Source organism: Eptesicus fuscus, chromosome 16 (assembly GCF_027574615.1).
Source record: "Eptesicus fuscus isolate TK198812 chromosome 16, DD_ASM_mEF_20220401, whole genome shotgun sequence".
NCBI classification, from domain to species: Eukaryota; Metazoa; Chordata; class Mammalia; order Chiroptera; family Vespertilionidae; genus Eptesicus; species Eptesicus fuscus.
In genome coordinates, this window is record NC_072488.1 from 61841128 (window position 1) to 61855764 (window position 14637).

A 14637-nucleotide genomic window follows, 5' to 3' on the forward strand; every position below is an offset into this window, starting at 1 on the left:
AGACCAAACCAGAGGGAGTCAGACCTCCATTACCACCATTTGTCCACCATCCAGAGCTGAGGGGTCAGTGCTGACATGTACACATAAGGAACTACTGGACATCGAAATTGGGTCTCAAAAGAACTGTTGGTCCAGGGGGAAGCTCGCTACAGATTGATTCATTTGCCTGTCAGCATAAATATTATTGCTCGTCTCACATTCAGTTCTTATTAGTATATATCTAGTGACATTTGATCTCGTTCATCTAGAGGAAATGAGGAACAACATAGACTGAGGAACAAGAACAGAACCAGAAGCAAGGAGGCATCGATCGGACTATCGGGCCTCAGAGGGAGGATAGGGGAGGGTAGGGGGAGGGTGGGGGGAGGGGGAAAGTTCAACCAAAGGACCTGTATGCATGCATATAAGCCTATCCAACGGTTAAGTTCAACAGGGGATTGGGGCATGCGTGGGGAGAGGGGTGGGATGGAATGGGGGGATGAGGACAAATATGTGACACCTTAATCAATAAAGCAAAAAAAAAAAAAAAAAAAAAAAGCTGGACAAGACGCCTTAATGAGCCAATTAGTTAGGCGTCATCTTTATTGCATGCAGGTTCAGAGCAGATGACCTCTGTCAAATTCTAAACGCCCAAAGGAGGAAGCATTCTCTTTTTATACCTTTTCAGGTCCTTGTGTAAGTTATTTTTACAGACAATTTGTAACCTTGAGTATATATCATATCTAACAAACACCTGTCATATCTATACAGACAACTTGTAACCTTGAGTACATATCATATCTATACAAACACCTGGCATTAGTATCAGCATATCAGCCCCTAAAGTTTTATCTTTTCTATTATTCAAGCTAAAAAACAAAGTTATATTTTACAGAATAAGAGACTGTCTAAAAATAACAAAGTTGACTTACAGAGCAAGGGACTATCTAAAAATAGCAGAGAATTGCAAACAGCAGTTTTTCCAAAGGAGGGATCACCATATGCTTCAATTTCAAGACCTGGCAACTGGTGGAATAAGCTGTTAAGTGTATTTTGAAAACTGGTGGAATAAATTCCCCAATGACATAGAAATATCAGGTAAAATATAACAAAAGTAAATTACAAATTTGAAAAACTATAATTCAAAAAAACTGTCCTAAACTAAAGACTTTGAAGTGCATACTGAAATGAAAGATGCCGCAACTGGAAAACTGACCCAGAAGCAACACCAAAATGAAAAAAGACCACGTAACGTATAAGAAGATGAAAACCAGCTTGTGATCAAACCTGAGGGGCAATACTTCATGGGAGAAGAAACTGCAGTAACTTAAGATACTTAAGGAAAGAAAATGTGAACCAAGCATTTTGTATGTAGCCAACTGATGGCCACAAAGTAACTCTTCAATATTCAAAAAACTCAAAGAACATTATTGCCATTATTTCTTCCTTAGGAATCTGCCAGAAAACAAGCTTCATAAAACACAAGCACACAAAACAAACACTGGAGAGACAGACTACACACTACACTAAGACTAATTAAGGGACAAAGGGAGATGATACTGAAATGTAATAATATATGCTGTGTGTGTCAGTTATTTATTGCTTCTCAGTTCTAAATTTACTCGTTTGACCTGCTCTGTGACAATGGAACTGGGGAATTATTTGCAAGGTGCAGTTGCAGGTCTGGACAGAATTATATATACGAAAAGTCTGGAACATTATGCTACACCAGACTGCCTGGATGCAACAAAAGACCCATAAGACTACCAGAATTCTATCAAAGACACTCAGGAGCCAACCACAGGGCAAAGATGGAACTATCTCAGCACGATATAACTGAAATGGATTAAAACACAGTAAATAAGTTTAAATCCAAGAGTTTATAATACAAAACCAAGCCAAATTGGTCACTATTTTGAAAGCTGGTAAAGTATCAGATGCTTATTTTGCCTTTCCTATACATAGTAACAAAGCAGTAGATTAAGTAGAGTTTCTCTACAAGTAATCCAATAAGGACGGGTTGAAGGGACTGGAATATCAACATCCTGCGACCACTCACACAATAAAAGCAAGAGGTAACTTTAGAAGGGGGAAAGAAGACTTTGACTAGAGTGCTTCTGAGGGAACTGGCAAAACTCCGTTCTCCTAACATCGGTGACACAAAGGGTGTCTGCATTAATCATGATTCATTAAGCTTTACATTAATCTTATGTGATCTTTATTGTGTTATAGGCAGCATAAGTAGATGGAATATCTCCAGTACAGAGAAAATAAGGAAGGTAAAATACATATATGTAATTAATCTGATATATAATTTGATGGGGGAGGGAATTCAAAAAAATTTTTTTGTTGTTAATCCTCAACCGAGGATATTTTTCCCATTGATTTTTAGAGAGAGTATGAAAGGGAGGGAGGGCGGGAGAGGGAGAGAGAAGGAGAAACATCATATCAATGTGAGAGAGACACATCGAATAGTTGTCTACCGCACGAGCCCCAACCAGGGCCAAGTATCAAACCTGCAACCCAGGTACGCACGCGCCCTTGACCAGGAATTGAACCTGAGACCCTTCAATGCACAGCCAACGCTCTAACCACTGAGAGATACACTGGCCAGGGCAGAACTCTATTTTGAACCATGGAGATAGGTGGTAAAAATGCTAAAACATGGAGGGGAAGGCTATACTAACTTCAGAATAGTGATGGTCTCCTGGAGTAAGAGGGAAGGAAATGGAATATGATGGGTCCTATGATATCTAATGTTTTATTGCTTAAGAAAGATCTGAAGCAAAATAGGACTAAATAGCATACATACTAATTATGAATGGTGAGCATATAGGTCTGTTATACTATTCTGTTATTTTTTTTCTCTTTGAAAATAGCTTACATCTTTTTAGAGACTAAAACATATGAGATACAGTCTACTTACATTTTTAATCATCTTAGTCTGTTCATTAATAGCTTCAAGGGGAACATTGGTGGCGCCAATTTGCTGTGTGATGCCACCTGCTTCACCATCCTGTACATGCGTGTGACGGAGCTGGGGCAAGACAGCAGATTCAAATTTGTATTTCAAAATGCAAAAGGAAGCAAACGCGATAAGGAAGTGTTAACATATTTATTGTAACGAGAATGCATATATGTGCCATGGTCTGTATTAACTTTTCATAAGGCATCATTCGTTTTAAAAGTTGTATCAATGCATAACAGCACTTTCTTACCTTATCTAGAATTTTTGTCTTCCCTGTGTCCACATGTCCAAGTACACAAATAACAGGGGCTCTCAGTTTTTCCGTATTTACATTTTTACTATGTTCAAGTCGCCGTTTCTGGGAAGGAGAAAAAAAAATCTCAAAAATAACATTTCAAACCTGATCATTATTTTCCTTTTACCTTGGCAAGAGAACACCACAACCTCATTCAAGTTCTTTCTTGATTTAACTACATGTAACTGCATTTTACAAGGTGAGCTTTACAATCTAATTTCCATCACAGTACCAATGGATAAGAATAAACCTCGTCAGAGTAGCTTTCAGGTTTCAGAGTAGCACTGTTAATATGGATAAGCTCGATGTGAGGTGTTGGCTCAAATTTTGAGACACTTTTGCACATGGCTAACTTAATGGAATAGAATGAACAGAAAAGAAATTGATCTTCCTGTCACATTTACTATACACTACAACCTCTATCTTATGTGGGGGTTATATAAAAAGAGGTATGCTCTTGCATCCTATATATCTCTTTAGAACTTGAGAGTCCTAAAACCATTTATTTCAAAACTTTGTCCAATGTGCAAACATTATAAAACCTACCAGTTAGAAGTTTACGTAAGCCTACCTTTCTAATGTGTGACTGGGCATGAGAAAGTCTGTCCTTGAACCACAATGTATTTTCTGCAGCATTTAATTACCTAAACACTTCATTTCTGAGAGCCCAGCAGTTCTTTCAAATGATAACCTTTCAAGCACAACAAAGCTGCCACTCAGATGAGGTAAGACTTTCATCTGGACTCTGAAGTATCACTTACAACACTATTTCCATCTAAAAACCATTTTTGTAGGAACTCTTTACTTTCATTTCTACCACTAGACACTGGGATCTTTCTGTAGAAAGTGGGGAAAAAAATTTTTTAAATGTCAAAGTGACATGTGAGTATTTACTAACAAAGGAGCTTCACAGTACATACTGCTAGAATGCAAACACTGTGACCTTAGGATTGATTTGGGTGAAAATGCCCCCTCTCCCATACTTGGTGAAGTGTTAAAATTTTCTGAAAAGCAATATAGTATCGATTTTAACCTGGAAATTCTACCTCTCAATATTTGTCCTGAAGCAATGACAGGACAAGTACACAGAGATGCAGGTGTCTAGTAGTGATTGTTCACTGCAGTATCCTATCTAATAAAAGGGTAATATGCAAATTGACCAACTCTGCTACACCCACAAGCCACGCCCACCAGCCAATCAGGAGTGAGTATGCAAATTAACACAACAAAGATGGCTGTGGCCACGGAGTGAGCAGGAGGCTTGGGTTTCTCCGGCAATGGAGGAAGCCAAGCTTCCTGCACACCCTGGCCAGCCCAGGCCTCTGCTCAAGGCTACAAAGTTTCAATTGTAGAGGATAAATAAATCCCAACAAAAATGGCAGCAGCCACGGAGCTGGAGAGAGCAGGAAGCTTCAGTTGCCCCCAGTGATAGAGGAAGCCAAGCTTCCCGCACACCCTGGCCAGCCCAAACCTCTGCTCAAGGCTACAAAGTTTCAATTATAGAAGTTAAATAAATCCCAGATACCAGAGCCTCCGCTTGGGTCGCCGGGGGGGGCGTGGCCAGCCTGCAAACCACCACAGACCCCTCACTCAGGCCGCCCCAAGCCCCAAGGGAACCCCCACCCTGATCCAGGACACCCTTCAGGGCAACCCAGCTGGCCCCCACCCGTGCAGCAGGCCTCTATCCTATCTAATAAAAGAGTAATATGCAAATTGACCATCACTCCAACACAAGATGGCTGCCCCCATGTGGTCAAAAGTGGCTGCCCCCATGTGGACACAAGATGGCCAGCAAGGGAGGGCAGTTGGGAGAAACCAGGCCAGCAGGGGAGGGCAGTTGTGGGTGGTCAGGCCAGCAAGGGAGGGCAGTTGTGGGCGATCAGGCCAGCAGGGGAGGGCAGTTGGGAGGGAACAGGCCTTCAAGGGAGGGAACAGGCCTTCAAGGGAGGGCAGTTGAGGGCGAGGAAGCCTGCAGGGGAGGGCAGTTAGTGGTGACCAGGCCGGCAGAGGAGGGAAGTTGGGGGCAACCGGGCCTGCAGGGAAGGGCAGTTGTGGGGGACCCAGGCCTGCAGGGGAGAGCAGTTGGAGGGGTCCAGGCCTGCAGGGGAGGGCAGTTAGAAGCAAACAGACTGGCAGGGGAGTGGTTAGGGGGTGATCAGGCTGGCAGGCAGAAGCCGTTAGGGGCAATCAGGAAGGCAGGCAGGCGAGCAGTACGGAGCCAGCAGTCCTAGATTCTGAGAGGGATGTCCCAGATTGGAGAGGGTGCAGGATGGGCTGAGGGACAACTCCCCGCCTCCCCGTGCACTAATTTCATGCACCAGGCCTCTAGTTTACTATAAAAATAAAGTAACCAAGACACTGTGGTATTGGCACAAGAACAAATAAATAGATGAATGAAACAAAACTCAAGATCCAAAAAATAAAACCTCACATTCCCAATCAACTGATTTGTCAAAGATGCCAAAGCAATTCAGTGGATAACCAATGATGCTGATTATTTTCATAAAGAGTGAGTTTAATCCCTTACCTAACATTACAGATAAAGATTACCTTAAAACAAATCATAAAGCTAAAAATATAAGAAACTAGAAGTATAAATTTTTTAGAAGAAAACAGGACAAAATATTTATGACCTTGGGTTAGACAAAGATTTCTTCAATACAAACCAGAAGCAAAAGAAAAATTTGATAAACTAGATGTTATGAAAATTTTTAAATTATGCACTTCAAAAGAACTATTAAAAAACAAAAAGGCAGAGGCCTAGGTGAACTTTCTTTGGTCATCTGGGTTCTGTGTTCATCCCACAGCCACCTCCACCATGCTGCTGAAGTTCAGCCCTAGTCGGGTAGTTAGTGCCACATCTGCCCTGGCCCCCAGTATTAGCCCGTGGGTCTATGGGTCTGTCTCCAAAAATGTTGATGACGATATCACCAAAACAATGAAACTGACCATTCAGAACAACAGATAAAACCAGACTGAGATAGTAGTACCTTCTGTCTCTACTCTGATCATCATAGATCTCATAGAACCAAGAAAGAGAAAGAAGCAAAACAAACAATAATAATAAAATAGTGGAAATATCACTTTTGATTTTAATTAAAGATTTGATGGTGTGGCTCAGTTGGTTGGGTGTCGTCCTGGGCACGGGAGGAGGGGTTGTTCCAGAGCCCATGTCTACAGTACAGGCTCACTCCCCGGTAGGGGACATGCAGGAGGCCTATGATGTGCCACTTTCACAATGATTTGTTTTTCTCTCTCCTCTCCCTCCCTCCCTCTCTCCCTCTTTTTCCCTCTCTCCCTCTCCCTTCCTTTCTAAAAATCAATAAAGAAAAAGATTATTTAACAACTAATGGGTAAAAACATGAGAAAAAAATAACTCTTGCAATTCAATAATAAAAAGTCAAATTACAAAATTTAAAAATTTGAATTGATATTTCACCATGAAGGCATAGTAATTGCAAATAGCACATGAAGAAATGCTCAAGATCATGGAAGTGTAATTTAAAACCACAGTAAGACAAACTATTTCACATCCACTAGAATGGCTAAAATTGAAAAGACAAACAATAAAAACTACTAGCGAGAATGTAAAGAAGTTAGAACCCTCAACTGGGATAATCTATAATTGTGCAGCCATTATGGAAAATACTTTGGCAGTTAAATAGAAATCTACCATAAGATTCAGCAATTTCACTTGTAGGAATATATCCAAAAGAAATAAAAACACATTTTCAAGTAAAGACTCATAAGAAAATACGTATAACAATACTATACCACTCTCAATAGCCAAAAAGTCGAAACAACTCAAATGTCCTTTAACTGGTGAATGGACAATAAACATATGACATATTTATACAACAAAACACTACTTGGCAATTAAAAGGAACAAAGTACTGATATAACTATCACATGAAGAAACAAAGTGAAAAAGCCAGGCACAAAAGACCACATATTATAGAAATGAATTTTTATGAAATTTCCAGAAAAGTTATCTATAGAGACAAATTATATTAGTAGCTGTCTGGGGCTAAGAATGGGGAATGACTAAACTGGCACAAGGAATCTTTTGAAGGTAATGAAAATACTCCAAAATTAAGGTGTGTTGGTTGCACAATTGTAAATTTACAAAATATCATTGAATTGTACACTTAAAACAGATTAATTTGGTGGTATATAAAGCATATCTCAACAAAGCTGCTTAAAAATGTGTTAACCTCAGAGGTCCATAGCATATTGTTATGTGAAAAAATGTATATAATCTGGCCAATCAGTGTGTGTGTGTGTGTGTGTGTGTGTGTGTGTGTGTGTGTGTGTAATTAGAGGCCTGGTGCATGAATTCATGCATGGGTGGAGTCCAGCCAGCCTGGCCAGGGAAAGGGGACATGGGCAGTTGGCCAGCCTGCCTACTGGTCGAACTCCTGGTTGAGGGGGCAATTTGCATATTAGCCTTTTATTATATAGGCTATACACTGAGTGGCCAGATTATTATGCATTCAGAGATCATAATAATCTGGCCACTCAGTGTATATATATTAAAAAAAAAAACTATGAGAGGCGCAGAAGTGAGCTGGTTGCTCTATATTTAAATATATATATCCTAATAAAAGGGTAATATACTAATTAGACTGGACATCTTCCGGACATCCTTCTGGACAAAGCCATGGTGGCGGGGCAGAGGCGGTTAGAGATGATTAGGCCGGCAGGGGAGGGTGGTTAGGGGCAATCAGGCCAGCAGGGGATGGCAGTTAGGGGGGATCAGGCAGGCAGAGGTGGTTAGGGGCGATCAGGCCAGCAGGCAGAGGTGGTTAGGGTTGATCAGGCCAGCAGGCAGGTGAGCAGTTAGGAGCCAGTGGTCCTGGATTGTGAGAGGGACATCTGACTGCCAGTTTAGGCCTAATTTCTGCGTTGGCAGTCGGACATCCCCTAAGGGGTCCCCGATTGGAGAGGGTGCAGGCTGGGCTGAGGGGACCACCACCACCCCCCACCCCAGTGCACGAATTTCATGCACCGGGCCTCTAATATATATATATATATATAAATATAAATAAGTAAATATAAAAATTACCTGGCCCAAAAATGTCAATAGCGCCGGTGTTAAGAAAGCCCAATTTACAATATTAGCCCTTCTGAAATTCAGAAATGTATAACTATCAAGACTTTACAGAAGAAAACAGCAAAAACTGATATAAAGGTATTAAAATTTCTTTTAATTATAATTATTCATGAAAAGATAAAGCTAAGATAGTTTTTAGCCTTAGCCTCTTCAAGCAAACTAAAATAGTTTTTAGTGTGTTGTTTATGCCAAGCTGACATAATTTGAGAAAACTATCTCTTGAAATCTGCTGAATTAAGTAGAAAAAATAGAGTAAATCTCCTAGGTATGTGCACTTTAATAAAGAGAAGCCTTATTAACCCACCAGATTCAAACTTACATGATCAGATGCCTCCCACTAACTTAAATATGCAACACAGACACTTAACTAATGTTTGTAAGTAGAGGACATAAGCTCAGAATACCTCTGCATACCTAGAAACCATCACTTGAAGAGCACATTAAAATTCTGAGAACACAAGAAAAGCATGATGAAGCAGTCACTGTTCTGACTGGGGTAAGGGACTGGGGTCTTTTGGCTAGAACAGTGTCAGATGTACTATTGTCTTGACTTACAGAAACTGGATAAAATAATATTCTGTGACTATATTTTTAACAGTGCTGTTAAATAAAAGCCTCTGTTGTAGAATGCAGTTCTATGGACCACAGAGGAGGACTGCGGAGGAAGGAGCAAAGAGAAAGGGAACAATAAATACCTCAATCCTCCGTTTTGCTTTGTCATAAGCTCTTTCTTCTTTAGTTCGATCATCGTCAGAGTCATATTCAGATTCTGAGCTCAATTCTTTACTTGGCTTTTTAACTAATGTTTTCCCCGAATCTTTCTCATCTAACACCTTTTCTTCCTCTTCTTCACCTTCACTGCTTTCACTTTCTTCTTCTTCTTCATCTTCACTCTCTTCTTCTTCCTCTTCTTCCTCTTCCTCCTCCTCCTCCTCTGCCTCAGGGTTTTCTTTTACTTCTATATGCACTGTATTTCCTTCTTTCAGAAAAACAAGAGATTTTATAGTAAATGAAAATTAAAAATGAGATTCCATCAACATAAATAGAGACCTTGAAGACAAATAAGGCACATTATATCTTTAATTCCAAACAAGGCTTTGCCCACATGCTACAATAAAGACTGCTGTTTAATAGTGAAAATGTAAAGCATTAATCCATACATAAGCAAATTAAAAAGACATTACTAAGCCAGGATATAAGAGGACAGAAACCCAGGATGATAAACACAATACTTGATATTTCTCTCCCCTGGGGTTTATGTGCAGAATTCTGGAGAAGTCAGCTCAAAGGCTGAGCAGTGCTTTCTAGCCCCTTAGTGATTAGGGGCATTGGGAATTCAGGCCTACCAAGGATTCAGAGAAGGCAAGGTAGATGAACACTAGATAACATCCTTACTGTGAGGTAAAACCTGAACAACTGCACCCTACCAGTAAGGATGAATAGGGAGTAAACAGAACCTCCTCCTCATTATTAGCAGAACACTTCTAGGTTCTCTGAATTCTACATTTGGAATAATTAACTAGTGTTTTATTATTCCCTAGTTCACTACTAGTAGATGTACAAAGACATTTTTTTTGGAGGGTGAAAAAAAAATCCTTGACCACAAATTATTTCTATACTTTTACAAGTACAATACTTAACCTATATAATAGAGATAATACGCAAATTGACCCTACGCCCTCACACAAGATGGCCATCCCCATGTGTTCAAAGATGGCCAGCAGGAGAGGGCAGTTGGGGGCAATCAGGCTGGCAAGGGAGTTATTAGGGGGTGATCAGGCTGGTAGGCAGGTGAGCAGTTGGGAGCCAGCAGTCCCGGATTGTAAAAGGGATGTCCCAGATTGGAGAGGGTGCAGGCTGGGCTGAGGGACACCCTCTCCCAGTGCATGAATTTCGTGCACCGGGTCTCTAGTATATTATAAAAATAAACCACACAAGAAAACAATTCACAGGAGGAAAGCCAGCATATCCAGAGGGCTTCCACTGAAGTCATAAAGCCAAAATTAAAAAATGACTACATTTTTAACATCCAGGGAGCAAAAGATAAGATTAAAATTTTTTTTAAAATAAAACTGTTAAGTAGAAATTCTAAAACTGAAATATACAGGAGAGAAAAATAGCCCGAGCAGAAAATTAATGAATCAGAAGATAGATCAGAAGAAATAATCTAACCCTGGTGGAGTAGCTCAGTTGGTTAGAGCATCGTCCTGATATGACAAAGTTGTGGGTTCAATCCACAGTCAGAACACATACAAAGAATCAACCAATGAATGCATCAATAAGTGGAACAACAAATCAGTATTTCTCTCTCTTCCTATCTAAAATCAATAAAAAAAAATTTTTAAATTTAAAAATGAGCAAACAACTAGAATAAACCACGGAGACTTAGTAAGATGGAAAATACAGTAAAGTGGAAAAAATAAAATGCAATGATACAGTAACAAGGTCTATCTAGTCATAACTAGAATACCTGAGGGGAAATAATGGCTCATTACATTGCAAAACTGATAAAAATATAAAACAATACAATTATAAAGCTCTACAGGCAGAATAAATGAGAAGAAATCAACCCTTGCTATATCATAACCTGCTAAAAACCAAAGACACATGAAAAATTTATTTCTGTTGAATCCTCAACAGAAATAATGAAAGCCAAGACAAGTGAGTAATGTTTTCAAAGGGTTAAATAAATAAAATTTTAGCAAAGAACTCCTCACTCAGTAAATATACCCTTTAAGAATGAAGTTAAGAAAAGTATTTTTTAGAAAAGCAAAAAATGGAATGTCTCACTAATAGATTTCTACTAAAGGAAATTCTAAAAGTAGTCCTTCTGGCAGGAAGAAATAACCCCAAATGGAAGTTCAGAGAAGAAGGAAGAAATTAAGCCCAACAAAAAGCTAAGGATTTAGGTAAATTTAAATATACATTGACTATAAAAAATAATATGGTATTATGGGGTTTAAAATAGAGAAAACAAATGAGAACAATGACAAATAAATGGAGAACTGAGTAAATGTTATTCATATATACAGTGGCCTTTGCATTGCCTGGGAAGATGGTAACATTAGACAATGATAGTTCAAAGGTTCATGTTAAAAGTCTCTAGATAACACTAAAAGTAAATGAAAAAGTACATAACTTCCAATAGAAGGAGGAAAAAATGCTAATAAAAAGAATCCAACAATCTAAACTACAGTTAGGAGGAGAGAAGAAACACACAGACAAAACAAATAAGAAGGATTTAGTGAGATAAGTATAAAACCAATATACTGTATTTCATTAATTACAACAAATGTTAGGTATAAGGGGCTAAGTGCAGTAGGTAAAAAATAAAGACTGACAAACTGGATATAAAACTATTATCTATAGCCCTGGCTGGTTTGGCTCAGTGGATAGAGCGTTGGCCTGCGGACTGGGGGGGTCCCAGGTTCGATTCCGGTCAGGGGCATGTACCTTGGTTGCATGCACATCCTCAGTAGGTGTGCAAGAGGCAGCTGATCAATGTTTCTCTCTCATTGATGTTTCTAGCTCTCTATCCCTCTCCCTTCCACTCTGTAAACAAAATCAATAAAATATATATATTTAAAAATAAATAAATAAATAAAACTATTAACTATAGGCTGTTTAAGGATACAGAAAGAATAATAAATATAGAAAAAGAGCACATAAATCAAAGCATGTGGAACTGTATTAATTAAAATCAGATAAAGTAAACTGTTAAGGCAAAAAGCATCATTAAAAATGAATTTTAAAAAGCATAAAATAAATACAATATAAACAAACAATATATCAGAGTCGATTCATCAGAAAGATGTAGACTGTATTCACCTAATAATATATATACAACCAAAATATAGAAAGCAAGAGTTGGCAGAACTTGGGGAAAAATAGACAATCTACAATCATGATGGGAGATTTTAACACATCACTTAGTAAAAGAAAAAGCACACCAGAAAAAACTCAGAACAACGTAAAAGACTTAAACAAAATGATCAGCAAACTTGACTAAACACGGTGAACAAGACACCCAAGCACACCCAATCACATATGAAATATTTACAATAATCAACTATTTGCTAGGTTGTAAATTCTCAACCCACTGCAAAGGACAGAACTATGTATGTTCTCTGATCCAATGAAGTAACAAGAAGATAATTAGAAAATCCTTACTTATGTAAATTAAGAAATGTACTTCTAAATAAATCATAGGTAAAATTAACATATATCTAAATGTAAACTTAGAAAAATCAACATATCAGTACCTGTAGAATTTTGCTAGAGCCATGCTTAAAGAAAAATTTATAATCTTAAAAATATGTATTTGGGGGGAAAGATAGAAAAACACGAGACAAATATCCATCTCAAAAAGGAAAAAAGCCAGCAGAATTAAACCTAAAAAAAGTTGATTTTAGTAATAAAGGATAGAAATTACAACAAAAACACTTTTTATTCAGAGTGATTAGGAAATATACTATTATTTCTATTGTCTTTGTATTAGATTTTAAGTTAAAGGGGCTTTTTGTAGGCTAGCTTTAATGACTTAACCCCATTTATAACATTATCACTCTGAAAAACTGTATTCTAAATCCCAGGCAACTATCTTACAAATAGTTGAAAAACCACCTATTCATGAAATGGGATCCACATGAGGATTTAGGAACCATAGCAACAGAGAGAGCAAAACTGGTCTCTGTCCTTGGGAATGCTCATATAGCAATCATTATCAGGAGACTAACTATTCCTTTAAATATAAACACCTCTAATAACCACTGGATTTATCAACGAGTGCTTATGAGCTATTCACCTTTTTCTCTCTCCTCATCACTGACCATAGCTTCCCAGTCATCCAATCCAGCTTCTTCAGTTTCTTCGTCCTCTTCTGTAAATAAAAGTTTTCATTAAAGACATAGAAAAAGTGAAAAATTATGCTGACATAAAAAGAAATGTTTCAATTATGCAAAAAAATACACACAATTGCATTATCTTTGGAACTAATTTTCAATATAGCTAATATGTTATAATTTATTATTACTAAACTGGAAGCCCAATGCACAAAAATTCGTGCTTGAATGGGCTTTCCTTTCCTTTCCGCTCAGGCCCGGAGCAGCCTCTTTCCGCTCTGGGAGCCGCCTCTTTCCGATCCAGCCCCACCTTCCCATGCTGCCCAGAGGCCTTGTGAGACCCGGGGTGGGGCAGAACGCCTGCGTTGTCGCCATGGCGATGACGCAAGTGTCCCACCCGCCCCCATCACTCAGCCCCTGTGTATGCAAATTAACCGCCATCTTTGTTGGGTTAATTTGCATATCACTCCTGATTGGCTGGTGTCGTAGGAGAGGTATGGTCAATTTACATGTTTGTCTATTATTAGGTAAGATGATTCACAATTCCCTAGTATTTTGAATACAGGTTGGGGCAAAAGTAGGTTTCCAGTTGTTTGTATGGAAAATGCAATAATTAGTAAATAATAAGCCTATATAATAAAAGCCTAATATGCAAATTGTCCCCTCGACCTGCAGTTCGATCAGGAGTTTGACCACTCACTATGATGAGTGCTGACCACCAAGGGGAAGCGTGGAACAGAGCAGGCGTCAGCAACATGGCGCTGGCAGTGGAGACCCTGCAGGCCCCAATGAGAGCGGGACCGTGGCAAAATGGTGAAGCAGGTGAGCAGGCAGCGCCAGGTAAAGGCGGTGTGAGTGGGGCCCAATAACTCAGGTGGCACACAGGGTACTGGGATCCCAGGTGCTGCCCAGGGCCCAGAGGTCCACACCAGACGCTCATGCTTTGATCGTCAGCCAGGCCTAGGGACCACACCCATGCATGAATTTCGTGCACCAGGCCTCTAGTACAAGAATAAACTGTGTTTCATGTACTTATAACTGTAAACCCACTCTTGCCCCAACCTGTACACTAGAGCACATGATCACACTCTATTCTTGAAGACAAATAAAATTTCACATATATCTTCTTTTTGATTTTTCAGCTAAATTTTATACACATAAGAATTTGTTTATTTTTCTTTAGCCTCTATAGATAACAAATACTACATAAATTATATAATTGGATGTACGAAGCTACATCTTTACTCCAGTTGAAAATTAGAATAGATTTTGTGCTTACAACTCAAAAATGGTCAGAAAGGTATTATTCTGAATATTAAAAACTCAATACTGTCCTTAACAATGACACTTTTACTGAAATCCAATTAGGCAAAATTATTCTCAAAAGATGAGGGCACATATAGTATTTTCTTCCCTGGAAAAATCATCATTTGCCAGCAAG

At 39.0% G+C, this 14637-nt stretch overlaps 1 protein-coding gene across 2 annotated transcripts in view; it reads right to left on the bottom strand.

Moving 5' to 3' along the window:
• EIF5B (eukaryotic translation initiation factor 5B) overlaps positions 1–14637 on the bottom strand; it is a 66709-nt gene that overhangs the window by 23038 nt on the left and 29034 nt on the right. The window contains exons 9-12 of one of the 2 annotated variants that reach the window (XM_028132713.2): positions 13160–13234; positions 9051–9331; positions 3198–3305; positions 2906–3016 (exon numbers count right to left, since the gene is read on the bottom strand). In XM_028132713.2, coding sequence (XP_027988514.1) covers positions 2906–3016; positions 3198–3305; positions 9051–9331; positions 13160–13234 — 575 coding nt within the window. Of the gene's footprint in view, positions 1–2905; positions 3017–3197; positions 3306–9050; positions 9335–13159; positions 13235–14637 lie in introns of both variants that reach the window. The other variant, XM_028132712.2, reaches the window with a different exon arrangement.